Raw genomic sequence first — 26,289 nt, 5'->3', positions numbered from 1 at the left:
TTAAGCTGATGCCTTCCTTATCTCCTTTTCATTCCGGCTGCTTTTCACAATTCCTGTCACAGGAATAAAGTACATTGCCATGGCAAACGACTAGCTCCTCAAGACGAAAACCCCAGGTGGCAGACAGTCCCTGCAAAATGGAGAAGGGGCAGGCCCTCTTGAGTACCTCCTGACTCCCGGGAGGGTCCTGCCCATGATAAAACAAGGAGACAGCACCCCTGAGGGGCAGCTGGCACGGCACCAAGATGACTCCTCCCCTTCTGAAGACTGCGGCGTGCTCTGTGGGCTCCAGACTCAGAGTTCGGGTGGCCACCAACACTGCCATCGGTGACCTGCCGCGGACATGATCTGCAAAGCTCAGATGGAAGAAGAGGGAACAGCAGCTGCAGTTGGCTTTCTGAAGGCAGAACGTGGGGCTCTGTGGAAGGGCAGGGAGGCTGCTGGACGGAACAATTAAGTGGGGAAGGGGATCCTTGACCCAGTTCTCAGCAGTGCCCTGCCTGACTCACTGTGCAAGCCCATCATGAGCTTCCTCACCTTGCACTGTAGGAGCTTCCACCTGACCACGTTTCTCGAAGATGGACCTCCTGCTATTAGTTACTTAATAAACAAATGAACTTTTGTGAGGGGAAAAGCCTATGGCCATGGGCACAGTACATCTATTCAACATTAAGGTATGAAAACCAGAAATAATCAGGGTCGTTGGAATTTTTCTCAAACAGAATGGAGTTTCCTTTTCTTGTTTCAATTGAGTTCCACTCAACTGACATTCAGGCAAATGTGTTGTGCATTCAAAACTCTGTAACACACATGACATGCACAGCTTCTACCGCTGGGTAGGGCACATGCTCAGAGAGAATATTTCTGCTGAGCACTGGAGCGGGGTAGCATTTCCCCCTTTTGATTTGGGGACCATGATGCAAGGTTTGCTTATTTAAAAGGAAGGCTAACAAAAGTGCTGCGTTTCCCTATCTTTAACCATACCCAGGCCTTGCCTCCATTTATATCAGTATAAACAGAAGGCTCACTCCTCTGACTCTCATCCATGCACCAGAGACATCCGTCGGAGGCAGAGATGAGACTGAAAAGTGTGAAGGGAAAAGGCCACTTGCTCATTTCCCCATCCTTTGGGGAAGTTTTCTTCTTCCTTTTTTATAATTCAGTCAATATAGTCCTCTTATTAGCACAGCTTCCCGGAACACACTTGTGTCTCTCCAATAGATCTTCCAGAATACAATAGCTATTGAAAAACCGTCACCATGGGCCTGGCCAATGTGGTTCAGTGGGTTGGGCATCATCCTGTGCACTGAAAGGTCGCTAGTTCAATTCCTGTTTAGAGCACATGCCCGGGTTGCAGGCTTGATGATGTGGCAGATGGTTCTCTCTCTCTCTCTCTCTCTCTCTCTCTCTCTCTCTCTCTCTCAAATAAATAAAAACGTATTTTTTACAAAACTCACCATGCATAAAAGATGTGCCCCATAATTTTTTGAAGGCACATGGATATTAGTGTGAGATGATAATGATGAATAACTACAGTAGGGGTGTGATGGGGAATCGCTAAATCAACTGATTTCATTGGATTTAGGCTCAAAAGTGGTGGACTAAGGGGAGAATTTCATTTTTCTCTTTAGTGTTTGTATGAATGTTTCAAATATTCTACAATAATATTTGTTACTTTTATATTTAGAAAAAACAATAAAGGTTATTTTTAAAACAAGTTCTTTGCATTTTTGGGGAAACATAGAAAGACTTTCCTGCAAAGCCACATACTTAACACGGAGCCAACTGCCAGGTATGTGTCAGGGAATGACTGACTCCTCGCTCAGGAACCCTTGACCGTCTACGAACTCTTGGCTTGCATTCCAGAGGGCCGGGGGCCCTGCCCTTCTCCACAAAACCCCATGGAGGAATCCGAAGGGTAAAGCCCATCCACCACACCCACCCCTCTTAGCACACCCGCTACACACACACACACACACACACACACACACACTCACACTCACACACACGGTTCACCCCAATTCCCTGGGCAAACAGAAATTCAGGACAGATGTCACCATTTCCCTGGAGGATTAGAACACCATGTTCCCACTCTTCATACACATATGCTGCTGTTGGCCAGAATTCTTCTTTCAAATGCCTGCATCAAAATACATATTTAGGTCACAATAAAAGGCTGAGAGGCCTTACTGATACTCAAGGCGACAGGATTCATTCTTGGAAACAGTTAAGTCCGAGGTGGCACTTGCGGGGAAGAGAGACAAGAAAAAAAAAAAGCAGAAAAATCACCTGACCTTGTGGCAACACCTGCCAGAGTAAGAGCAATGGAATATAAAAAGACAAATAACCATCTCTTTAGCACTTTCCATCACTCATGAACGCTGCTGAACATGTTTCAAATACTATCTCTTTCATTCTCAGGACGACCTATGAAGGCTATTCTATTTTTTACAAATGAGACTCAGGGAAGCGACTTGTCCAAGGCTGCACAGTTAATAAGTGGCCGAGCCAGGATTGGAGCCCAGCCTACCATCAGAGCCCCATTCGTGAGCTCTCAGGACCGGAAGTTCCACAAAGCACCATGGCTAGTCTACTACATCCCCCATGGGGCCCACAATAAGTATTCACTGAATCATGAAAGAAGACCATGCAGCCCGCCCCTCAAATTAGTTCATTTACTAAGAGACCACGGTGTCAGGTAAGGAATTATCAAACACGATCTGTGTGGTCCTTACACTAACTTTCCCCATTTTGGACTTAAGATAACTGAGGCTTGGAGAAACTAAATATGTGCAACATTCTCAGGATTGGAAACTATAGAGTAGTGCAAGATTTTTCCCCCACCTGGATAAAATTTATCCTCCTGTATAATAAAAGCCTAATATGCAAATCAACCAAACGGTGGAACTACTGGTGGAATGACCAGTTGCTATGATGTGCAGCACTGACCACCAGGGGGCAGACACTCAACACAGGAGCTGCCCCCAGCCCACAGGCCCCAGGCCGGCCAAGGGGGGTGCCAGCAGGGCCCTCCCACCCCACCCCCAATCGCCCCGCCAGTCGCCCCACAGATTGGCCCTGATTGCCAGCCAGGCCTAGGCACCTTACCTGTGCATGAATTTTGTGCACCAGGCCTCTAGTAATCAAATAAAAGATAATATCCACCCATTATCAATCTATCTATCTATCTATCTATCTATCTATCTATCTATCTATCTAGGCAGTTTGTGCAGAGACCCAAATATGTGCTACAAAAGCTCAGTACAAATATAACTATTCCTGGTTTGCTTTCTGCTTTCTTGAAGTCCACATCCTCACTACATTAAACTATCTCACCGCATTCTCCCAAGTGAGAAAGCCGAGTGAATGAATGGGGCGGGCCCTGACATGGGGTGCTCAGCTGACTCTCAGAGGGGGTGATAAGGAAGCACAGAATGAAACCACCAGAAGGAACCAGGTGAACTTAAGAACATTCTGCCCCCAAAACAGCAGCCAAATACATCCAAAGCAGGCAGCGTGGCTGAAGCCTGAGGACCAGCAGGATGATGGGAAAACCAGAGCCTGCAGAAGAGGTGGTGCCGGCCCCTGCAGCATCTGGATCTGTCCTAACAATGATGGGTAACCACTGGATGGGCTTAGTGCACAGACAAGTCCCAATTTACGTTCTTGTCAGGTCAACCTGGCTTTCTGTGTAGAATGAACCACACAGAGGCAAGGGGACCAGGAATGAGCCCAGGTAAGAGATGGGGGCACTTGGACTACAGGGGGAGTGGACAAGGGGAGAAGAGAAGGACTTGAACTATGCTTTGGAGACCAAAGCAACAGGACCATGATGGACCTTGATGTGGCGGTGGACAGGGGAGGGGAGGTCCCATTTCCGTTGCATTCAGCCAATGCGTTATAAGAAAGTCATCGTAAGAGCTCTGCTCACCACACCCACACAAATAAACAAATTCCTTTTGACAATTGACCGCTTGGGTCCAACAAAAAATTCTTGGAAAGCATCCATTTCTTGTAGGAACCTGTGCCTGTAGGGGAGGGAATGCCTGTTTCCAGGTGAATGGAATTCCTGGGCTTAGCTCTTCCTGCTGCCTTCCCAGCATCGACACTAACTTCTCTGCCTGGTGCTTCTTGGAGGGTATGATGATTTTGAGAAAGAAGCTCAGAGGCATGTGTGGATTTGATAATAAGGCAATCAGGAGAGAGGTCAAGGGCATTGAACATCTGCATTCAATCACAGCATTCCTCAGTGACCACTTCCTACAAGCAGAACACTGCTGAGAATTAATTACTGAGAGAAACCTTGCTTGTAACTTTTCTCCAGGGAAACAGATTTCCTATTGAGCGAGGCTTGCCTCTCAGAAAACGTACTTTTAAGAAGTTTAAAAGTTGTACACCATAAAGAGTTCAATACAAAAACTATAATTAACTAAGAACATTAAAATGTCACAACACCAGTGTGGTTCAGTGGTTGAGCATCAATCTATGAACCAGGAGGTCAAGGTTTGATTCCCAGTCAGGGCACATGCCCAGGTTGTGGGCTCAATCCCCAGTAGGGGGTGTGCAGGAGGCAGCCGATCAATGATTCTCATCATTGATGTTTCTATCTTTCTCTCCCTCTCCCTTCCTCTCTGAAATCAATAAAAATATCTTTTTTTTTTTAAATGTCACAACTAAATTAGGATCTGTGGTTCAGCGTAACATCTCTCACATTTTTAAAAGGGAGAACTGTCATAAGAAATGACATTGCATTTTAATTACTCTCCACAACATCCGCACAGAAATGCTTACATAAAAATTCCCCCAAACCTCATGGAGACTCACATGGGTGTCTAGACTTCCATGATGAGCAAAAGCTACACAAATTTAGAAAATATGAAGCAATCTTTCAAGAGTTTAAAGGACTAAAAATATTCAATCACAGAAATCATGCCAATTATATAGTATCTTAGAGCCCATCAGCCAGGCTCAATGGGGTCAGAGGATAAAAAAAAAAAAAAGATTTTAAATAGAAAATGATAGTATTAGAAGGGAAGAAAAGGAAAAGAAAGCTAAAAGCAGACTAAGAATCATAGAACATAAAGAGGTTAGAGAAGTTGTCGTGGTAAGATCTGTCCATGGATTCTAACATAACAAAACACTGCAGAGGACAGAAGAGTAGCAACGATGACAATGGGCACAGCTGGCCCCTCTAACCCACCTTCTCTGGCTCCCAAGGTCCCGTGGATCTCCTCCGTCTTTTTCTGGAGCACATCGCCTAGGATTCCTCGTCCACCCTTTCACCACATTGATGAGAACAGCAGCACCACCACCCCCACTACTGTTTCTGAGCATCATTAGGCATTCCCGTGTTTGCCAAAGGGATTCAACACACAAAACAGTGTATTCAGATGGAGTTAGTGTCTCTGGGTTTGATGGGCCAATGGTTCTCAAATTTTAATGCACACACAAACCACCTGGGGATCTTGTTAAAACTTAGGTTCCCATTGAACAGAGCGGGGTAGAACCCGAGATTCTGCATTTCTAACAAGCTCCTCGGTGATGCCCAGGCTGCCGGTCCATGGGCCTCACACTTGGCAGCAAGGACCCTGTCCCCTCAAATCACAGACTCAAGGAGGCAAAGCATGTCATCCCTGTAAGAAAAACAACCAGTCACATCACACTCAAAGATCGTCTCCAACAACCAAGTAAACAGTGTTTCACCCTGACGGGTTTGGTTCAGTGGATAGAGCGTCGGCCTGTGGACTGAAGGGCCCCAGGTTCGATTCCGGTCAAGGGCATGTACCTTGGTTGCGGGCACATCCCCAATAGGGAGTGTGCAGGAGGCAGCTGATCGATGTTTCTCTCTCATTGATGTTTCTGATACTCTATCCCTCTCCCTTCCTCTCTGTAAAAAAAATAAATGAAAATAGATTTTTTTTTTTAAAAAAAAAACACCAAAAAAAAGTGTTTCAATTACCAAAGCATAAATCCAAACCTCCTGTTTTCTCACTTCTCAAAGTCCTTATTAAAATCTGTCAATCAATGGAGACATTTTTGAAAGGAACTAGATCTTTCTGAAAGCTGATATTTAACTCCCTGGACCTACAACTCACGCTGCATTAAAAAAAAAAAAAAAAAAAAAAAAAAAAACACGAGAGAAATACTAAGCCATTAATAATGGAAAACTCTGGACACCTAATCTTCAACGTCTGTCATGAAAACAGAAATGAGATTCACACTGAAGTGCCTGCGGGAGAGAGACACAGGCGAAGGCAGTGGCATCTCTATGCTCCATCGGTGTGGACTGTGAGCCAAGTAATTCGCCCAGCAATAGCCAGATCCCTGGCCGCTGTCTCCCACAACCCCGAGGGTCATTCCTTCTCCAGCCCCTCCCGGGACCACAGGGAAGGTCCCTAATTCAAGATTGCCGGGAACCAATTCCAGCATGTAATAATTACAAGAGTTTTACCAAAAGGTTGTGATACCGTACCCTTTGAAGTGTATTATCTCCACCTTGCCTTAGGATAAATCGTGTTAATGAAAGCAGGGTCCTGAGTGAAGGAGGGTAGTCTTTAGCTCCCTTTAGCTGAAGCTCCTCTGACCCCCAATGCCTTTCAAAATTATCTTTCGTCCTTGGACTCCTTCTTGAATCTACACGCAGCCCCTTTCTCCAGAATGCTGAACCCTCTGTAAGGCTGGGACAAGAACCCCGGCACAAGATCCAGCAAAAGAAAAAAGTAACGCTGCTCCTCTAAGTAGAGGCTCTTCCCTTCCGTTCTCTCTCACTTCCAACCCATCAGGCTGGGACCTCACAAAATGAGCCCAATGAACTGGACAGTAAGCAGAAGACGGAGAGGGCGGGGGGACCCCCTGTGTTTACGAGCCTGTAACACAAAGCAGTAACAGGGAGGGGGCCTCCCCCAGCCAGAGGCCCCGCTCATCTCATGTCTGAGTGAGCATGGGTCTTGCCCTGCAATCCCAAAGGTCAGGGGTCAGGGCGCATTCTTCAGGTGGGGAGCAGCGTTAGGAGATGCACAGAGCATTTCTTTCCCTCCCCCTCCCCCGGGTGAGGGACAGCAAACCCCACACAAAGGCCTCCCTGGACTCGATGTGCGTTTCCTGGGGGGGGGTGGGGGGGGGGCTGGAGCCTGCTCTGCCAGCGGCTCATTCCCCAGCCACACGCCCGGCTGAGCTGGAGCTCACCAGCGAGAGGGCAGGCCCGTCCCATTCTCTGATTGTCCGGACAGGACCCGGGAGGACTGACGGCCGGCCAGGAGCGGAGGGAGTGGTGTGGTGGTACGACATACCCCCTCTCCAGAGGCGCCATCGCACGGCACAAGTTTCTAGACGTCACTCACCTCATTTGTAGCATTTACACAGCAAAACGCAGAGGACACTTAAATCTTGCATTTTTGGAAATTAGGACCTAATGCAATGTAAAGAGTTAAAATTATTGTAATCGCATCTCCTGGCAAAAACGGAGAGCTTGCTGGGTAAAGGCTGGAAAGCTATTCTAAAGCTTCAGTGCCCTGCCTCCTCAGAGAAAGAAGATTCAAGCTCTTTTTTGGCGCACACCTTCCATTTGGTGGCAAAAATTCACATTTTCAGTTCGATGTGAAGATGGCCACCCAAGGAAACAAGGGTTGCCTTAGCCCGGCCGCTGGCTCTGCAGCTCGGCAGGGAAGTTCACTGCAGATGGGGGGTCTGTGTGGACACGTTTCTCCTCTGCACACGCTTCTAGGACCTGAGCCTGTGAATAAGCATCTTCTCGAGAAGGCCTCCTCCCCTGTTCAGCTCAACGAGCTGTTCCCTAGACCAGAAGCAGAGACCCCGTGGTTTCAGGAACTAGACACACACTTGTCCCTCCCCTTGACCCAAAGGCGAGGCTGGGAAGGGAAGTGGTCACCTCTTGCTGCCGCGCAACGGGGAAGGACCTGTTCCTGATGCACACAGACAGCCCACCCTCCAGATCCCTGGCCGCTGTCTCCCACAACCCCGAGGGTCATTCTCCACAGTGCATCTGACACGGAGACTCATCGGGACGACCACTTTGGAAGTAATGTAAATGTCCAGGCACTGGGTTGTGCACCTGGAACTATCCTATACCTCAACTCTAATTTTAAAAAAGAAAAAAAAAGAAACTGAATACCTCAGGGCTTTGGGGAAACAACACAGGGATGGATTTGGGCGTTCCCGTGGGACTGTCATCTGGGGGCCACAAAGCCAGGCCAAATCCTGCAGGTAGGGCCCCCGTGGCTACTGTGGTGGCAAACATTTGTGCAAATTGCAAGAAAGCATGCAGGGAGATAGATGAGATCCTAGAAGATGCCTCCTCAGACAGATGAGTTTTAAAGGCACCCCATCTAGGCAGACAAACTACAAAAAGGATGCTCCACGTGGGGCTATGGGCCCTTTTCCCCGAGCCAGGGCTTGGTTCCGACTGGCAGACATCAGCCCAGCCATTACCCGTTTGACGAGGACCACTCTAGGCGGGCATTGGCGAATGATGGCACGTGAGCAAATGAACGTGACGCCAGCCAGCTTGTGTGCTCACAGAAAGGAAAGCAACTCACTCGGTGCCTTTTCATAAACATCCATTAATTGTCCAATTATGTGTGGAAGGCTCCAAAGTAAACCCTGTGGATTGGTTCTTCTGGCAAAAGCATTCAATAATTTGGATCTAAAAATTTTCCATCATCTTGGCCACTCGCACATAATTCCATTAGTTAATATTCACTTCTTTGTGCTCCTGTGCTGACTGCGAATCTGAAATCTGAATCTGAAAATGCCCACGTGGTGGTTCTCACCGCTTGCTGGGAAATGTCCTGTGAGAAATGCCATGTGCGTGGGATTCATCCCTTTTCCCTCAGAGGCTATATCATCATCTCCTTGGGAAGGAGGGAGGACCAAGCTGCATGGACCTCTCAGTTCCACCAGGAAGCCTACGCCGGTCTCATGGGCAGAACTGGAAGAAACCTACTATGTTCATGGATGGAAGATTAAACACAGCAAATGTCAATCCCCATCCCCGCCCCAATTAATATCTAAGTTGAATGCAATTCCTATCAAAATCCCAGCAAGATTTTTGTAGCCAGATTATTTGAAAATTTATATGGAAAGGCAAAGGAACAGCATTACTAACCCAGTTTTTGAAAAAGAAGAGTAAAATGGGAGGAATCAGTCTACCTGAGTTTAAGGCTAATTGCATAGCTATAGGAATGAAGATTCTATTGATGGAGTAAACATAAAACTCAGAAACAGACTCACAAAACTATGTCCAACTGATTTTTGACAAGTGTGGAAGGAATCCTAAAAAAGGAAGGTAGCCTTTTTTAAAAATGGTGCTGGAGCAATTGGATACCCACAGGCAAAAGGAAAGAAGGGAGGGAGGGAGGGAGGGAGGGAGGGAGGGAGGGAGGGAGGGAGGGAGGGATGCACACAGACAGTCCACCCTCCACAGTGCCATCTGACACTGAGACTTATCAGGATGACCACTTTGCAAGTAATATAAATGTCCAATCACTGGGTTGTGGGCTCGATCCCCAGTAGGAGACATACAGGAGGCAGCCAAACGATGTTTCTCTCTCTCTCTCTCTCTCTCTCTCTCTCTCTCTCTCTCTCTCTCCCCCCTTCCCTTCCTCTTTCTCTAAAGAAAAATAAATCAATAAACGCATTTTATATAAAGAAATAAATTCTATAATTTGAAACTATAGAAGTGTTGAGGGGAAAAAGGTGATGAAAATGGTTGAGAGGGACAGAGGGAGGGCTGCTAAGCTGGGGACATGGGCTAACTCATCTGAAGGCAGCCTCCAGGGCTGGGGACAGAGCCAGGTGAGAGGATATCCCTACCTAAGTCTCACACCCTATACAAAAATTAACTCAAATGGATCATAAACTTAAAAATAAAATGTAAGCCTGAGGAGGGATGGGGCAGGAGGAAATGGGTGTGACTATAAAGGACAACGTGAGGGACTGTGATGGGAATGTTGGGCATCTTGATTGTAGAGTAATTTTGCAAGATGTTACCACTGGGGGTGGGGGAGGTGGGCAAAGGGTCCCTGGGATCCCTTTCTTTTAATTCTGGCGTCTGCATGTGAATCTACAACTACTTCAAATAAAACATGTAACTTAAAATAAACACACACTAAGAATGATAACGTCTGTCAATACTGTAATCCATAGTTGAGCTCAAAACAAGAAAGGAAGCCTCAGAATGCCAGGAGGGACCGGAAAGGAGAGGTGAGTGGGCGCTGAGGCTGCATATCCTGGAGAGAGCCTCGCTCAGTTCCTCGGATTAGGGGTCAGGACTGAGTTCCCAGCAACGGCTGGAATTGAGGCTGGGTTTAGGACGGAGCCAAGAGCCGTATTTACTTTAATAAAGCACGAGCGAGAAGACTGTCCCTGACTGTGAACAGAAACTACAAATATTTTTTCCAGACTCAGATATACAATCGGGGTGGTGGGTAGCTAAACCAAGCCCTTGGTGAAAGGGGAGGCCCCATAAGGAGTCAAAACCCCAATCCTGTATCACACAAAAGCGTGAAGTCTAACATTTTAAACTATCCTCCAAGCACAAAACTCTAAACTGAAATACCAACAATAAACTAACTTAGAACAAACCCTGTAGGGCCCCTGGTAACAGCAAATCCAAAGCCACCCACTGAGATGCTCACAGGTCACAACTCCCACTGAGGGTGACTTCTGAGCCTAATTGATTAAAGAACACGGATCCTCCTTCAAAGAACTGAGACTGGAACAAATCAACTAAACTGTTCAAAAGAAATAAATTCTTCCCTGGTTGGTGTGGCTCAGTGGGTTGGGCATCGTCCTGTGCACCAAAAGGTTGCTGGTTCAAGTCCCGGTCAGGGCACATGCTTGGGTTGTGGGCTCGATCCCCAGTAGGAGACATACAGGAGGCAGCCAAATGATGTTTCTTTCTCTTCTCTCTCTCTCTCTCTCTCTCTCTCTCTCTCTCTCTCTCTCTCTCTCTCTCTCTTTCTCTCCTTCCCTTCCTCTTTCTCTAAAGAAAAAAAAATCAATAAACATATTTTATATAAAGAAATAAATTCTGTAATTTGAAACTATAGAAGTGTTGAGGGGGAAAAGGTGATGAAAATGGTTGAGAGGGACAGAGGGAGGGCTGCTAAGCTGGGGACATGGGCTAACTCAGTCTGAAGGCAGCCTCCAGGGCTGGGGACAGAGCCAGGTGAGAGGATATTAAATGGAGGGAGATGGTCATCCCACACCTTGTCATGGGTGACCTTTCTGGGTCTTCAGTTTGCAACCATCTGAGTCTGCTCCAACAGAGAATTCAAATTAGAGACAACTCCCAGAGAACACAGCCTCTAGCATTAGGATGACCACATCGGAAGCACACCCTGTGCCCGCCTGAGCCACAGGATGAGCAGCAGATGTCCCGTTGCACATGACAGAGCTTCCTTCCTCAGAAAGCCTTCCCAGATGCCACTCAGGGCGGGAGGCCTAGCGCCAGCTTACCCGACGCCTGCCATCCTGTGAGTCTAAGTGTGGGTCATCCCTCCATGAAAGGCAAAATGAATATCCTGGAGATGGGACCCAGACAAGATCTGGAAAAATCAGACACCAGCCCAACCATTACCCTTTTGACAGGACCACTCTAGGCGGGCACTGGCCAATTATGGCACGTGAGCAAATGAACTTGACGCCAGCCAGCTTGTGTCCTCACAGAAACGAAAGAAACTCATTGGGCTTTTGGTGCCTTTTTAAATTAAGTGTATTGGGGTGACAATGGTTAATAGGGTCATATAGGTTTCAAGTGTACATTACTATGATACATGACCTGTACGTTGCATTATGTAGCCACCACTCATAGTCAAATCATCTTCTGTCTTGGTGCCTTTTTTAGAAACATCCATTGATTCTCCAATTATGTGTGAAAGGCTCCCAAGTAATCCCAGTGGACTGATTCTTCTGGCAAAATCACTCAATGATTTGAATCTAAAAATTTTCCATCATCTTGGCTACTACCACATAATTCCATTAATTAAAATTTGCTTCTTTGAGCTCCTGAATTTAGTATGAATCTGAAATCTGAATCTGAAAATGCCCACATGGTGGTTCTCCCGGCTTGCAAGGGCCATTTGCCATGGGAAAGGTCCCATTGTTCTGCTCCCAAGCCTGGGAGCCATTGAGAGCAGTGGTCTCAACCCTGGCTGCAGGCTGGAATCACCTGGTACTCGAGGGCCCTTCCTCTCCATCCCCAGATTTACTGGCTTTTAACTGTATGCACCTTTTCCTTAACACATTTAGGGGCCACGATCATGCACATCCTAAGTGTTCAATTCACATGTGTTGACGGCATCTGTGAACCCATCGGTTGTGAGTGTGTAGGTCAAGGTGCTCGGGGTCGGGACACAGAGGAGGGAGGTGATGGAGCCAGGTACTCACCAGTCCATGGCAGGAACTCAGGGCTGCGGTCCCGATTCTGGTGCCCCGCTGCAGGACTGTGCCCCGGAGATGGCAGGGAGGGCCGGAGGAAGCCACCATCTTAACATGGGACAGGTTCCCATACCTTCTCTCCACGATGTAGCTTTGGGAAAGAAATTCCTGGTTGACCGTCAAGTTAAAAACCAGGTCCTGGTCCTCATGGGAAATTCTGTAGTACACCCAGTCCTCTGGGCTCTCCAAGTCCCGCTTCCTCCTGCTGCTGGTGAAGGGAGGGTGCAAGCCATAGGACAGGAAATGCCCTCGAGCGTCTACTCGCACGGGTGCCACCACGTGGTATTCTGGCAGGGCCTTGATGAAATTCTCTGGGGGGAAAAAAAGGAGACAGAATAAAACAGAGATCCCTGCTGGGTCTGTAGCAACGCCAATGCTCTCCCTCTGGAACGTGGATTTTAGCTTGTTGATTGCAAGACCCCACTGTTGACTTGAAGGTTCGAGATCCTTCCCACCACACAAATACTGTCAACATTAAGTTCCCTGAACAACTGACTCGGGGCTCCCTCTGCGATGGCGTGACCATTGAAGCTGACACTAAGGCGCAGCTCTGGATGGCAGATGTCTCACCAGAGACAAATTAAGGCGAGAATGGATGCATGAGGAATACTTTTAGGAGGAAGGCAAGATCAGTATGACGAACGTGAGCATTTCAAGTCTAGAGTTCATCAATACAAACGGTGGTACCTCCCTGTCTAGTAAGCAGTTTAAGCACCTTGGGAAGGTCCTGGTAAGTCAGGTTGAAGAACAAAATGCAAAAACACAGCAACGTCACATACACTCTGACGACCCTCACACCTGTTACAGCATAACTGGTTCATAACGGAGCTCACAGGATCTTGGGTGTTTCTTTTTTATTTTTAAAAAATATACGAAATGAAAGGGTAAGTGAATCTATGAGGATCCGAGGCATGGGTGCAAGATATGAAAACTGCCACTTTAACAATGCGATACCGGACCACTCACTCCTCCCACCACAGGAACACGTGCACCTTGATTTCCTCACACAGATCCCCCACTGCTTCCTCATCTTGATGTTGGAGAATAACAAGCAATCTATTCGGGAGTAATTATCACTATGGATTTCAGACTACTTAAAGCAGACCAGTAACAGTAAGATAAACTAAAACTAATATTTTGCTTGTGGTAAAAAAATAGGTAAAAAGAAAACAAAAACAGTCAGGAAGGAAGGGGAGGGAGGGAGCGGCCTCCCTCCTGGCCTCCGCACAGCTGTTCTGGCACTTTCTAACTTGTATCACTTTGTTCAAGTCATTTCTCCAACTACTTACTATGTTGTTCACATTCTCTATCGATATCCCATTTATTCCAGTTTCTGCTTTGAAGTCCCAACTCCAATCCTCCCTCCTCTTTCTCCTGATGTCCCTGGTCGAAGTTCTCTCTGCCTCCTCTCAGCCCCCATGTCCTTACTTTCTGTAGCTCCCAGAATAGCCTGCGTTCACAATGCCTTTTGTTTATTATACTGTTTATCCCCACCCAGCATGGACGGAGCAGTGGACACGTTGGTAGCTGGTAAATCAGAAGAACTGGACCTGCTGAGGTGCCATGATGCAAGCAAGACCTTTCCCCCAGACAACTGCCTTCAAACACACTTTGTAGAGCGGTTCATCTCCACCTTGGATGACATCTGGGACGGAGCACCGCGTTTCCCTCTTAGGTGCTAACAAACTGTCTCAGTTTTCAGGTGTACAATCTCCAGACCCATTGCTCCCAACAGCAGCTAGGAACAACAGACCATGTTGTGACATGGGCAGATCTTCCAAGCAGTGCTCCATGAAAAATACGAGACAAAACGAGTTAATACCGAGCCATTTACATTCATGGAAACTATGTGCACACAGAAACAACACTGCGAAGTTTGCCAGGGCATACGCAAACAAAAAATACATGTGGAATCCATTAAAACGGTTTTCTAGAGGAAGAATGGAAGTGGGGAATGGGGGTGGGGTGGGGGGATGCACAGATAAATAAAGCAAGAAAGGGGTTTTGCACAAATTAGTGATGCTACCACGCCAAGAACTAGGGGTCAAACTGACTCAGTCCTCTGCCCCGCCCACTCCCCCAGGGATATCTGGGCTCTTCAGCATCTATCAGAGCTCCCCACCCCTCCAAGTTCAGAGCTCGGAAGGAAAGGCCAGGTTGGGCGGGGCGATGTAGGCGGCTCCTGTGGGTAAGTCTCCTGTGTTTCTGTCTCTTCTGCTGCTTGTAGTGAAGTCTCTGGCTCCCCGAGGGTTAGGGCAGTGGGGGGAAGTGAGAGGCAGGAGAGTCTTACTCAGCTGCGTATAGCATCACCGTGCGGTGGTGCCCTGTCCGTGGCCAATGTCCAGATGCCGACTCCCTCTCTCAGGAGCGGCTCTTGTGTCCTTTAAGATACAAAATGCTTGTCTCTGAAGAGTATTAGACATGATTTTTAAAAGTATAAATGAAAAGCTAAAGCACCTATTTCCCAAAGAATAAAAGAGCAAACAAATTTACAGCTTTTGACCAAGTTACCTTTAGCCTAATGGGTTTTTTAAAGAGCCAGCATAAGGTGGCTGCACAATAATATAATGCTAATTACTGTAGCCATTTAATGAGCACTTGCTATGAGCCAGGTACCGTAAGTCTCTTCTCATTCACTATTCACAATAACCCCTTGATATAGAGTATTATCCCCATATCATAAAGAAACTGAGTCTAAGGGAGAACACAGAGCCAATATGCAACAGAACTTGGATTAAAATCGTGTACTTCCTATTTCAAAATCATGTTCTTGCCACAGTACTTCATGTACATATATGCAGCTGCACTTGGCAGAGATTATTACAGAGCAGAGGTAATAGCATGGCCCCCGGTGATGATGATCTAACAAGCAGAGAACTGCTTGACTTCTTTAAGAGGCCTCTATTTGCTCAGCAATAAATGGGACTAATTGCCTCTACTGGGCAGAGTAATGGGAGGTAAGACTGGCTTTGCCTCTTGATGCAAAGGAGGCAGCAAAGCCATATCACCCCACAGGTGTGGATGGAAACAGGAGGCCATGAGCGGAGTCTGGCTAATGTGGGTGGCCCAACTACAGTTGCCTTGTGTTTGCCCTCGGCATGCTAACAGTGTCTCCCTCCTCGGGTGGTGTGCTCATCCAATGTATTAACTCAGTAAATAGATTCAGAACAGTGCCTGACAAATAGCACTCACTAGCTCTCACTGGTATTAAAGACACTGGTTGACCTCATTGGTTTGTAAAATTAGGTAGCTATTCCTTGGCCAACAGAAAGCAAGAGTTCAGAGGGAATGCGATAGGGATGGAGAAATAAGATGTCAGGAAATAGCCACAGCTCCTAACTCTTACCATTCCCATGGTCAAGCACAGCATTAAGACAACACCGACTTGGTCTTGTCTAATGCTTACAGTTCTGCGGGGAAGGTATTATTAATGGTGTCCCTTGTCTTGGCTTCCATTCTCACCACTTTAAGAATAATAACACGGGTGAGGATTTGTGCTGGGTGAGCTGACCCCAGAGCCCACCCTCCGACCGAAGCCTGAGGGCTCCTCAAGGGCCCACCGCTGAGCTCCAGCGTGGAGCTGAGGGGAGGCGAAGACGCACCCTAAGGACATTGCGGCCCACACTGTGGTTTAGGAAAATAAATTCCGAGCCCTGAACACTCTGACCTGCTGTGTCTAAAATTCAATTTGAAACCACCAATTCTGATACTTGATGCGAAACTGTGAGTGAAGCCTGTTGGCACTTTTGAAAATAGCAAACGCCAAGTGGTCTCCTAGCCTCTGCTTAGAAAGGAAGGCGAGAGGTGAGAGAATGTGCACCTGCCGGTTTTTATAAGTTTTAGGTTAAACTGTGGTTATTCTTCATATTTATTTCTATCTTAGAGAGCAATTGAATTTCTAAGAGTCCTTACTGGAAAGGGCAATGACATTCCTGTGAGGGAAGTTTATTTTCGTAATTATCCTCCACAGATGGCTATCAGCTTTCCACTGTATTTTTATCCTAGAAAACCACGCATGAGGAAATGTGAAGAATCCTGTTGGTCCCTTCACAGTTGTAACATACAGAAGGTTGGATCTGCTCACCAGCCCCGTGATTAACCTGCAGTGAGTCCTTGCTCATTATTGTTAACACACAAAATACCAAAACTGTGAGGTCTCTTCCTACACTAAGAAAATGTCTGAAACGGGAATTTTGGGGGGTGAAAAAGACAGATTTAGGAAATTTTAGAAATCAAGGGGACCATGGAGGAAGCACAGGGCTGCAGAGCAGCAGAAGGTACATTTCCATAGAATGGGGGAGCTGAAGAGCTGCAACAGGTACATTTCCATAGAATGAGGGAGCCGGAACAGCAAAAGGTCTATATTTACAAAATACAGAGAAGGAAGCCCTTCATCCAGAAGGAAAAGAAAGCTCAAAGGGAATAGGAAAACAATAAGGAAGGAGGGGTGGGGAGAGAACTTCACATGTCCCATGTGAGGTTGACCTTTGAGCTCAGAAGTTACTATAGTAACCAATCCAAGGGAATAGTGACCAATCAGAGGGGCTATCAAGGCACCAGGATCTGCAGCCTTTATAAGCCGCAGGGAAAAGGGACTCAGTGGGACCCTTTCCCATCCCTACGTGGGAGTCTGTGCTGTGAGACTCTTTCCCCTCCCAACGCGGGAGTCTGTACTTGTCCTATCTAATAAAGAGGGAATATGCTAATTGACCCTCACACCATTGCAAAGATGGCGGCGCCCACAGCCAACAAGGAGGGGGTATGCTAATTGACTGTCACGCCCTCGAAGAATGGTGGCACCCACAGCCACAAAATAACGGCGCCCAGTCCCCTCAGCCCCGCCAGGGCGGCAGGCACGCAGCAAGGCCGGGCCTGCCTGCGCAGCTCCCCAGTCCTCTCAGCCCCTAGCTGCTCAGGGCCGCCCAAGGCTCAGGTAACCAGGGCTGGCCGAGGCTTGCGCTGCCGGCAGTGGCAGCAGCAGAGGTGTGATGGGGGCGTCGCCTTCCCCTGATCGCCGGGTCGCCTCCTGCCCCTGAGGGCTCCCGGACTGTGAGAGGGGGCAGGCCGGGCTGAGGGACCTCCCCCTCCAGTGCATGAATTTTCATGCACAGGGCCTCTAGTTCTTTAATAAATTTCCACCTTTGCTATACCACCTTCTGTCCGTGGATTCATTCTTAGACTCCGGTGGACAAAGAATCCGGGACATCCTGCTCAGTCCAAAAATTCTGCTTCAATGTCCAAAATCACTTTCTCCACGCAGAATTTATTTTTTGCAAATGGTATGAGTGCATGATCTTAACATTTGTGTTGAAACACGGCAATGCTCCCAGAGTTCCCACACATGTGTGTGCAGCCCAGAGTACGTCTCTAGCATGGGGTCAAGTGCCTGCCCTGTTGACTTCATGGAGCTCTCAGGAGAAAAAGAGGCCACAGAAGTGGCCGGGGACTTGTAAACAGTCCAGGGAACAGCACACCCAAGGGGGCAGCATTGATTGTAGAAGAGTGCTGTGAGCAAGAGGAGTATTTCCGGTTGTTCTGATCCTTGGTGCGGACCCTGTGGCAGTCACTGCACAATTGAGCCATGTGGAAAGTCTACTGAGCAGTTTGTCAATCTGCCTGGTTCTAGTCCCGGGAAGGGCTGGACTGATCTCTGTACTCCTTCCTCCGTCTAAAATCCTGCCTCGGCCCGGCGCTTCAACCAGAAAGAACCTCACTGGCTACCTAGGGTCTGAGTGAGTTTCCAACTGTGGGACTCTTCACCCCATTGGTGAAACAGCAATGGGTAGGTGCTCAATGGATACATATTGACTAACAGGCTGCCCACCTAGACCGCCCATTCCTCACCTGTAAAAACAAGAAGGATGGGAGAAGTGATATCTAAAGTAATGTGCAAGTTTCAATGTTCAGAATGTGGGTGCAATTCAACAACATCACCAGAGCTCCCGTGGGAGTCCAGGGAGACGGGCTAATGGTGAAGCAGGAGGCAGCTCACCGGGGAGCAAACCCAGGCCATCCTACTCCCAGGAAGCTCGACATGTCCTGCTCTGATTGGTCGCTCTCTCAGCTCCGTCCCAAATGGAGCACAGCTCAGAAACTTCTCCTCCACGTAAAATGAGGGTTAAGGACAACTATGTAGGTGAAGAGGCTTTTAAAATCCGAAATTATTTTGAAAACCTAAAATACGCACCATCGCTAATAAGCTCGGAGCACTTTACAGCTGCTCCCAAGTCAAACACTCTCCGTGCATAGCCCTCAAGGTGGCCAGGGAGGACGACCATCTCCCACGGTGCAGGGGAGAGAAGCGAGGCCCTGGGCGCCACACCCAGCAGCACGCCCTGGAAGGTGATGCCGGCAGGCAGAGCGGAAAGCCAGCCCGGGAGAATGCGTGTCTCAGAACCCAGCCTTCTCCAAACTCCCAGGCTTTGTCTGTGCTGCCACTGAGGAGAGACTCCTCACAAAGGAGCTGCTTTGCAAAGAACAACAAACGCTGCCATTTCAAACTGGGGTGGGAGATGGTATCGGACCGTTTACACAGGCGAGTGCTGGCGGCCTGACATCTGAGCCCAGCGCTGCGGCCCAGCGGCCCAGGAAAGCACAGGGGCTGGCCCTGCGGCTCCTGACCCAGCCCGACCCGCAGCAGGGGAGCTCTCCAGCAGCTTTGGGCTCTGCGATGTGGGCAGAAACCCCTGCGTGGGAACCCTCAGGAGGGGGCGCTGGGGATGTGTGCCCCCAGGCGGTCTTGGGACAGAGGGGCTTAGGAAGCTGTGGAATCTCCCGGACGTGAGCACAGTCAGCAGACACAGGGCTTCAGGGATGCTAGCCCAGGGCTCTGTGCTGTGCCCACCTGTGTATGCTGTGCCCGCCAGTGTATGCTGTGCCCGCCTGTGTGCGCTGTGCCCACCTGTGTGTGCTGTCCCCGCCTGTGTGTGCTGTGCCCGCCTGTGCATGCTGTGCCCGCCTGTGTGCGCTGTGCCCACCTGTGTGTGCTGTCCCCGCCTGTGTGTGCTGTCCCCGCCTGTGCACGCAGTGCCCGCCTGTGTGTGCTGTCCCCGCCTGTGCGCGCTGTGCCCACCTGTGTGTGCTGTCCCCACCTGTGTGTGCTGTCCCCACCTGTGTGCGCTGTGCCCGCCTGTGTGTGCTGTCCCCGCCTGTGCGTGCTGTCCCCGCCTGTGCGCGCTGTGCCCGCCTGTGCGCGCTGTCCCCGCCTGTGTGCATGCTGTCCCCGCCTGTGCGTGCTGTCCCCGCCTGTGCGCGCTGTCCCCGCCTGTGCGCGCTGTCCCCGCCTGTGCGCGCTGTGCCCGCCTGTGCGCGCTGTGCCCGCCTGTGCGCGCTGTGCCCGCCTGTGCGCGCTGTCCCCGCCTGTGTGCATGCTGTCCCCGCCTGTGCGCGCTGTCCCCGCCTGTGCGCGCTGTCCCCACCTGTGTGCGCTGTGCCCGCCTGTGTGCGCTGTGCCTGCCTGTGCGCGCTGTCCCGGCCTGTGCGCGCTGTCCCGGCCTGTGTGCATGCTGTCCCCGCCTGTGCGCGCTGTCCCCGCCTGTGTGTGCTGTCCCCGCCTGTGCGTGCTGTCCCCGCCTGTGCGTGCTGTCCCCGCCTGTGCGCGCTGTCCCCGCCTGTGTGCGCTGTGCCCGCCTGTGCGTGCTGTCCCCGCCTGTGTGCATGCTATCCCCGCCTGTGTGTGCTGTCCCCGCCTGTGTGTGCTGTCCCCGCCTGTGCGCGCTGTCCCTAGCAGGGCCGTTGGGCAATCCTGCTGGACGGTAGGGAGCCAGCCCCGAGTCAGGCTCCCTAGGTTCAGACCTCCCTCCACCATGCGCTAGGCCCACAAGCTCTCCACCCTTCAGGTGCCTGTGAAACGGAGCCAGTGCCCATGGCCCCTGCACCAGGGGGCGGGGTGGGCGGTCAGTGGGCTGACCCCGGGTGCCCTGGCCCTGCTGGTGCCCGGATCGCTCTACTCTGTTCTCCCAGCCACCACGAACTCCCCGCTCAACAGGAGGGTGTCTCCGACCCGCAGGTCCAATGACCCAACAGAGGCAACAGGACCAGCCTTCCAGGGCGTGAGGTCAAAAAGGTCAAAAAGGTCAAAAAGAATGAACAAGATAACCACCACTGATGGTCTGTCACAGCTGCCCCGCGCTTTCTAGGGCATCGGGGCTTCGGAGACTCTGCCAGAGGCGCAGCCGCTGTGACGGGGCAGGTGGGGCAGAGCAAGGTGGCCCCTAGGGCGTCCAGTTTCCCCAGAAGGACTGTTCTTTTTAAAACACAGCCTGCTTCTTTCCAGGAAACCAAAACACAGCCGCCTCCCGCAGCAGGGGGCGGGATCGCGCTTCCCCTCCCTCCCCAGAGTTTGAAAGGCGATGTCTGCCCGGGGCCGGCTGGGACTTGGATGAAAAGTCACTTTCCGTGTTCAGAGTCCGAAAACGGGGGCGCTGAACCAGGCAGCTTCAGGGGACACAAAGGAGGCAGGGGGGGGGGGGTGCCCGCCACCTCCGGAGCCCTGGCTGCGGCAGCATGGGCGCAGAGAGGTGGGGACCCTCACCTTTGGGGAGAAGGAAGGAATCCTCACCCAAACGCTGACCCCCAGGACCCCTAGTTCCTGAGCTCCGGGCTCGGATTTCCTTACAACTCCGCAGAGTTCAGCGCGTGGGGGGAGGGGAAGGGAGCCACCCACTCCTCACCCAGGGCACGATCACCCGGGTTTGAAAGGAAATACAGAGAAGCCACCCACCTTGCCTCCGGTCGCGGAAGCGCACCTGGGGCTGCGCGTGCGCCCCGTAGCCCGGGCCCCCGAGGCTCAGGAGCTGAGCCAGCACCCAGAGGTGCGCGAGCCGGCTCCTCGGGGCACATGGCATGGTTCAGTTGCGGGGAGCAGCCGCGTCGCCAGGGGTGAGCTCTCAGCTGGAGGAACGGCTCCCGTGGCCCCGCGGGGAGGCGCCGGCGCGCATGGCCCAGGAGCGGGGGCGAGCCGCGGCCGGGCTGCCCGGGTCTCCCTCCGCTTTTCCCGGCAGAAAGGGGCTGGTTCCCTGGACCCCCTCCCGCCTCCAGAAAGGGGGTGCTGGCAGCTGACAGCGTCTGTGTGGTGCTGGGTGTGCAGTGGCTGGGGGTGGGAGGGCGCAGCCCACCGCGGGTCCCCACCCCTCTCCCTCCCGACCCCGCCTCGCTGCGGGCTCTGCGCATCTTCCTCCGGGACGCCCACCCCCGCTCCTCCGCCCCGCCCAGAGCCCGGCCGGCCGGCCAAATAGGGGAGCCCCGCGAGAGCCGCCCTGGGCGGGACTCCGGAGAGGCCCCCTGCCCGCCCCGCCCCCAGCTCAGTGCTGCCCCCTTCTGCTCCCTCCTCCCGGATCCCGAACTCTTCCTCACACCCTCACTGCACCCAGCCTCCTCAGCTGGTCGCACGTTTCTGGGGTTCCCGTGCAGGGCGAGCTGGGACTCCCGTGTGAAAAAGCAACAGACAACTTTCCTCTCTGCCCAGGCACACGGAGGGAGACGGTCTGGGTTGGCCTTGGACTAGTCCCTTCCTGCTACAGGAGGTGAGGGGACCGAGTGATGGGAGGCTGCCGGTCTCTCTGGGCTTCCTGCCTCTGTTACCCACCCTTCCAGCCCACCTCCAGCCTCCCCAACGCACACCAGGAGGGAGGGGAGGGGAGGGGAGGGGAGGGGAGGGGAGGGGAGGGAAGGGGGGGTGAGTCAGCCCCAGGAGGTGACAGTCTCTCTCAGGGCACCCCAACAGGCTGCCCGGGGAGGGGTGGCCCTTCAGAGGCCGACACTTCACATCACTGAGAGAATGCCACAAACCGGGGAGTTTGCCAGGCTTCCTGAGAATTCGCTGCGATAATCCCACCAAGATTTTGCACCTCTGGACTTCAACAGGCCCCCTTACTCCATTCCGGAGGAATTTGGCCCCATGTTGGTTCTCCATGGCTCCCAGCCAACCACATGTATCCAGCCAGAGGTTGGGGATGTCAGCTCATCCAACCAGAAAGGGACTGGTTACCTTGATTTAAGGCGGGGAGGGGAGGGGGCAGCCAGTTGAAAGCAGTGACCCAGGCAGGGTGGTCCTCACAGGCCTGGGTGGAGAAGCTGCAGAACTTCAGACCGGACACACGCACCCCGCACTTCCAGGGGTTGTGCTAGTTCCCGGTGGCGGCCGTCACAAAGTCCCATACACTTGGCAGCTCCAAACACCACAAACGTATGACCTTACAGTTCCGGAGGTCAGACATCTGAGACGGGGCTCGCTGGGCTAACATGCAGGAGATGTTAGCACTGCGTTCCTTCCCGAGACGCTGGGGAGAACCCCTTTTCTCGCCTGCTCCATCTCCGAGAGGGGCTGCCTGCATTCCTCGGTGCGTGGCCCTCTTCCCTCAGTGTCAAAACCAGCGATGGCCTGTGGAGCCTTTTGTGTCACGTGCCCCTGTCACTCTCTCTTTTCCCTCCCTTTCCACTTAGAAGGACCCTGTGGTTGCCCTGGGCCACCAGGACCCACCAGGCTGATCTCCTGGTTGACGAAATGCATCATCTCAAAGTGAGCGGATCCGCAACCTGAATTCCATCTGCGCCCTTATTCCCCACCCAACGTGGAATAGGACATCTTCTGTGCCGTCATCGTGGGCCCGTCATAGAGCGGCTGGGAAAGGCGAGGACATCAGTAATGCAGGACATCAAAACGGCGTGCTACCCGATAGGCTTCAGGGAGAAGGACAGCGTCGCCTCGTGGAATCCCTGCCAGCGGTACCCAGCCTGAATCTCGGAGCGAGGGAGCATCAGGCCAACGGAACCCGCGGGAGAGGCTACAAAACAACCGGCCTTCCCTCTTCAAAAGGCCACGAAAGTCAAAGGGAAACTGAAAAGCGATTCCAGATGAAAGGAGACCGAAGAGATGGGACAACCAAATGCAGCACAGCTCTGAATCGGGTCCTTTGTCACGAAGGACATCGCTGGAACGATCCGTTTGAAACGTGAAAGGGGAGAGGGGATTGCATGGCCCTCCGGGCCCCCTGCCAGTCCCCACGGCGAGGCTGTGGTTCAGCGGAGACCGTCCTTGTTCGTTAGAGATACACGTGACGGTGTTTGGAGCGGGGGGGGGGGGGGGGGGGGGGGCATCTAGTTGACAATTTACTCTCAAATGATTCAGAACACAACACGTTCTTTTGTTTTTTAACTTCATTCCAACTTCGCTGTAAGTTTGAGATCGTTTCTAAATTGTACAAAATCACCAAGTGTAACCGTCTGTTCTCATTCTTTACAATAATTGAACACGCGGCGGAGGTGCCGTCGGAGTGGAAATCGGAGAAGCGTGGTCGTGAGAAGTCAGCAGACAGTGAAGAGCTCCTGTCTGGGGGTCTCTGAGCTCCTGGCTGACAGCTGTGGGTGTCGCCATTATCAGACGGATCCTGTGTTGGTCCTGGACCCCATGGCCACCAGTCCCTTTATTTTAGTCTGCCTTAGAGATCGAGTCTGGATTTAGGAAGAGTGTGTCTACTGTTGCCAAGGAGAGGAAGAAATGGGGGAGGAAATGCATCAGGGAAACTGAGTGCTGCTGCCTTAGCAAAAAAGAGAATACTTCATCTACTCAGTCAATACTATTGGCTGCCTACTGTATCCACACGTTAGGAAGGTAGCAATGAATAACACAGTCAAAATCTCCTTCCTCGCGCTTGCATAGGCTCTAGCGTGGGTGTGGGAGACAGAGGAATAGAGAGAAACAAACAAGTAAATAAAGAATAGGTAAGGTAGTGATAAAAACAGTGGAGAATAGGCTAAGGACAGGGAGGATTGGGAAGGCAAGCTCCTGTTTTACATAAGGGGATTACTTTTAAGGAGTGGTTTACTAGCTCAAACTAGAGGCAAGGGCGGGAAAGGAGTCCTGGTTCCACCTACTCAACCGCATAGAAGGAAAAAATGAGAGAGAGAATGCTAACTCCACTCACGAGGTGGTGCAGCTCAATCATTGTCCATGCAATCCGCCTGAAAGGGCAGACTCCATTTTCATGCAAGGCCTTTCATCCTGTCCCCAGAATAACCTCCCTTCCGGGAAAGACCGCGGGAAAGCAGGTGGGCCCAAATTAGGCTATACCATAGCATGCTCCTTTCCCCATCAGGAAGTAGCAAGGCATAGCTCAGACCCAGGAATGGGTTAATCATTCCCTATCCTTTGCGCGTGCGCTGTAAGGACCTGCTATAAGACCCTGCTGAAAAACCCTGAAATAAAACCTTGACCTGGAGCTGACCAATCGAGGTCAGCCAACTCAGGAGCCCACCTCTTCCCCTGCCCCAGACCCCCATAAAACCTTTGTCTTGTTGAAGCTCGCTCTCTCTCCCCACCTCGCCGCAGCGCCGGTGTGTGTGTGTGTGGGATTGAGCTCAAGTTAGCTTGAATAAAGGCTCCTTGCTTTTGCATCCGACTCGGCTCCCTGGGGGTCTTTGGGGATCACGAAATCTGGGCATAACACGCCCTGATTAGAGATTCTCTCGTGGAAGGTGGTGTCAGGAAGGGATGAAAATACCAAGGAATGTCCACAACCCTAGTTACTCCACTCCTTATATCTTCTTAGCCCACTGAGCTCAACCAGAGCCTGTGAGTAGCCTGGCTGGGGTCCTGGTCTGGTCCTAGAGGAGGAGACCAGCTGAGTGGCAGGGGTCCTGCCACTGCCCTGATGTTTCTCTCTGCTCTTTGGTATCCTCCTGGGGTCGTTGAGAGCAGAACAGCAGCTGAGCCCCAGGAAACTTTGAAGGGAGTAAAGGAGATTCATGCAGGTAGCAAAAAGAATACCTCATAATAGTACCCACTCTTTTCTTAGCACCATTGAGGTACAATTGGCAAGCAATAAACTGCACATGTTTAAAGTTACAATTTTATGTGTTGGCATATAGGCACTTGTGACACTGAAATAAGACCTTAAGAATATTCATCTCAGGTAAAAACTGCTGTCTGAATTTTAACCCTGCTATCCTGGTTTCTACACTCATTTACTTGCTTAAATAATAGGGTAGTTAACTCAGCTTCCAGACTGAGACCTGGAGACTCACAGAGGTAATTTTCCTGTGCCTGTGGACCAGGACTACAGGAGATTGATTCCCACTGACTCAGTAGCTCCAGGAGTAGAAACTGTAGATAACCTTTAGAGATTACTGACTCTGCTTGGGTCTGTTTCTGTAAAACCTGCTTTCGCAAGATAGGGCCACATTCCAATAATGTCCAGCAGGGGCTGGGAACCCCCCCGCAGGCTGTTCCCAGCATTTAGAATTTAGAATTTAGAACAAAGGAAACTTTTTGTGGTTTGGACCTTTAAAAAGTCTGGTGAGACCTGAAACGGCACCGTCGTGAGAGTGGACTCCACCTGCGTGTGGCGCTCTTGCGGCCGTCCTGGCCAGTTCAATAAATCCTTGCCTGCTTTTTTAATCAATCAGCAGCCTCCGGTGGTCTTATTTTTGACTCCAGGGTTCGACCCCAAAACATTTGGAGGCCCCAGCGAGATACCCGAGAGAGAGGAGAGAGGGACCCCCCAGAAGGGGCTGGAGGCTCTCCCTACCTCAAGAGGAGAGAGGGAGCCCCCAGAAAGGGCTGGAGGCTCTCCCTCTCAACAGGTGTTTGTCTTGTGTTTTGTCGTGTTGGTGTAGGAACTATTTGTTTTGTGTTTTGGTCTCCGTCAAAATGGGTCAAGGTTCGTCTGTGTCTCCGTGTTCCCCTCTACAATGTTTTTGGAAAAATTTTCAGGACTTCAAGGAACGGGCGGACGACTATGGCTCTGATGTTAACGCTACTGATTTACAGAAATTTTGTGAACGGGAATGGCCTGCTTTCGGGGTTGGCTGGCCATCGGAGGGTTCTTTTGA

General features: G+C 50.9%; 1 protein-coding gene across 2 annotated transcripts in view; it reads right to left on the bottom strand.

Moving 5' to 3' along the window:
* The window catches only part of ADAMTS12 (ADAM metallopeptidase with thrombospondin type 1 motif 12), a 183,548-nt gene extending 161,926 nt beyond the window's left edge, over positions 1–21,622 (bottom strand). For both annotated transcript variants that reach the window (XM_079792513.1, XM_079792514.1), the window contains exons 1-2: positions 21,182–21,622; positions 12,409–12,770 (exon numbers count right to left, since the gene is read on the bottom strand). In XM_079792513.1, coding sequence (XP_079648639.1) covers positions 12,409–12,770; positions 21,182–21,305 — 486 coding nt within the window. In that variant the 5' untranslated portion in view covers positions 21,306–21,622. The remainder of the gene's footprint in view (positions 1–12,408; positions 12,771–21,181) is intronic.
* Positions 21,623–26,289: the final 4,667 nt, after the last annotated feature.

The sequence above is a fragment of the Cnephaeus nilssonii genome (assembly GCF_951640355.1).
Source record: "Cnephaeus nilssonii genome assembly, chromosome: 2".
NCBI classification, from domain to species: domain Eukaryota; kingdom Metazoa; phylum Chordata; class Mammalia; order Chiroptera; family Vespertilionidae; genus Cnephaeus; species Cnephaeus nilssonii.
Note: the sequence above shows the minus strand (reverse complement) of the source record. Positions and strands in the feature narration are given on the sequence as shown.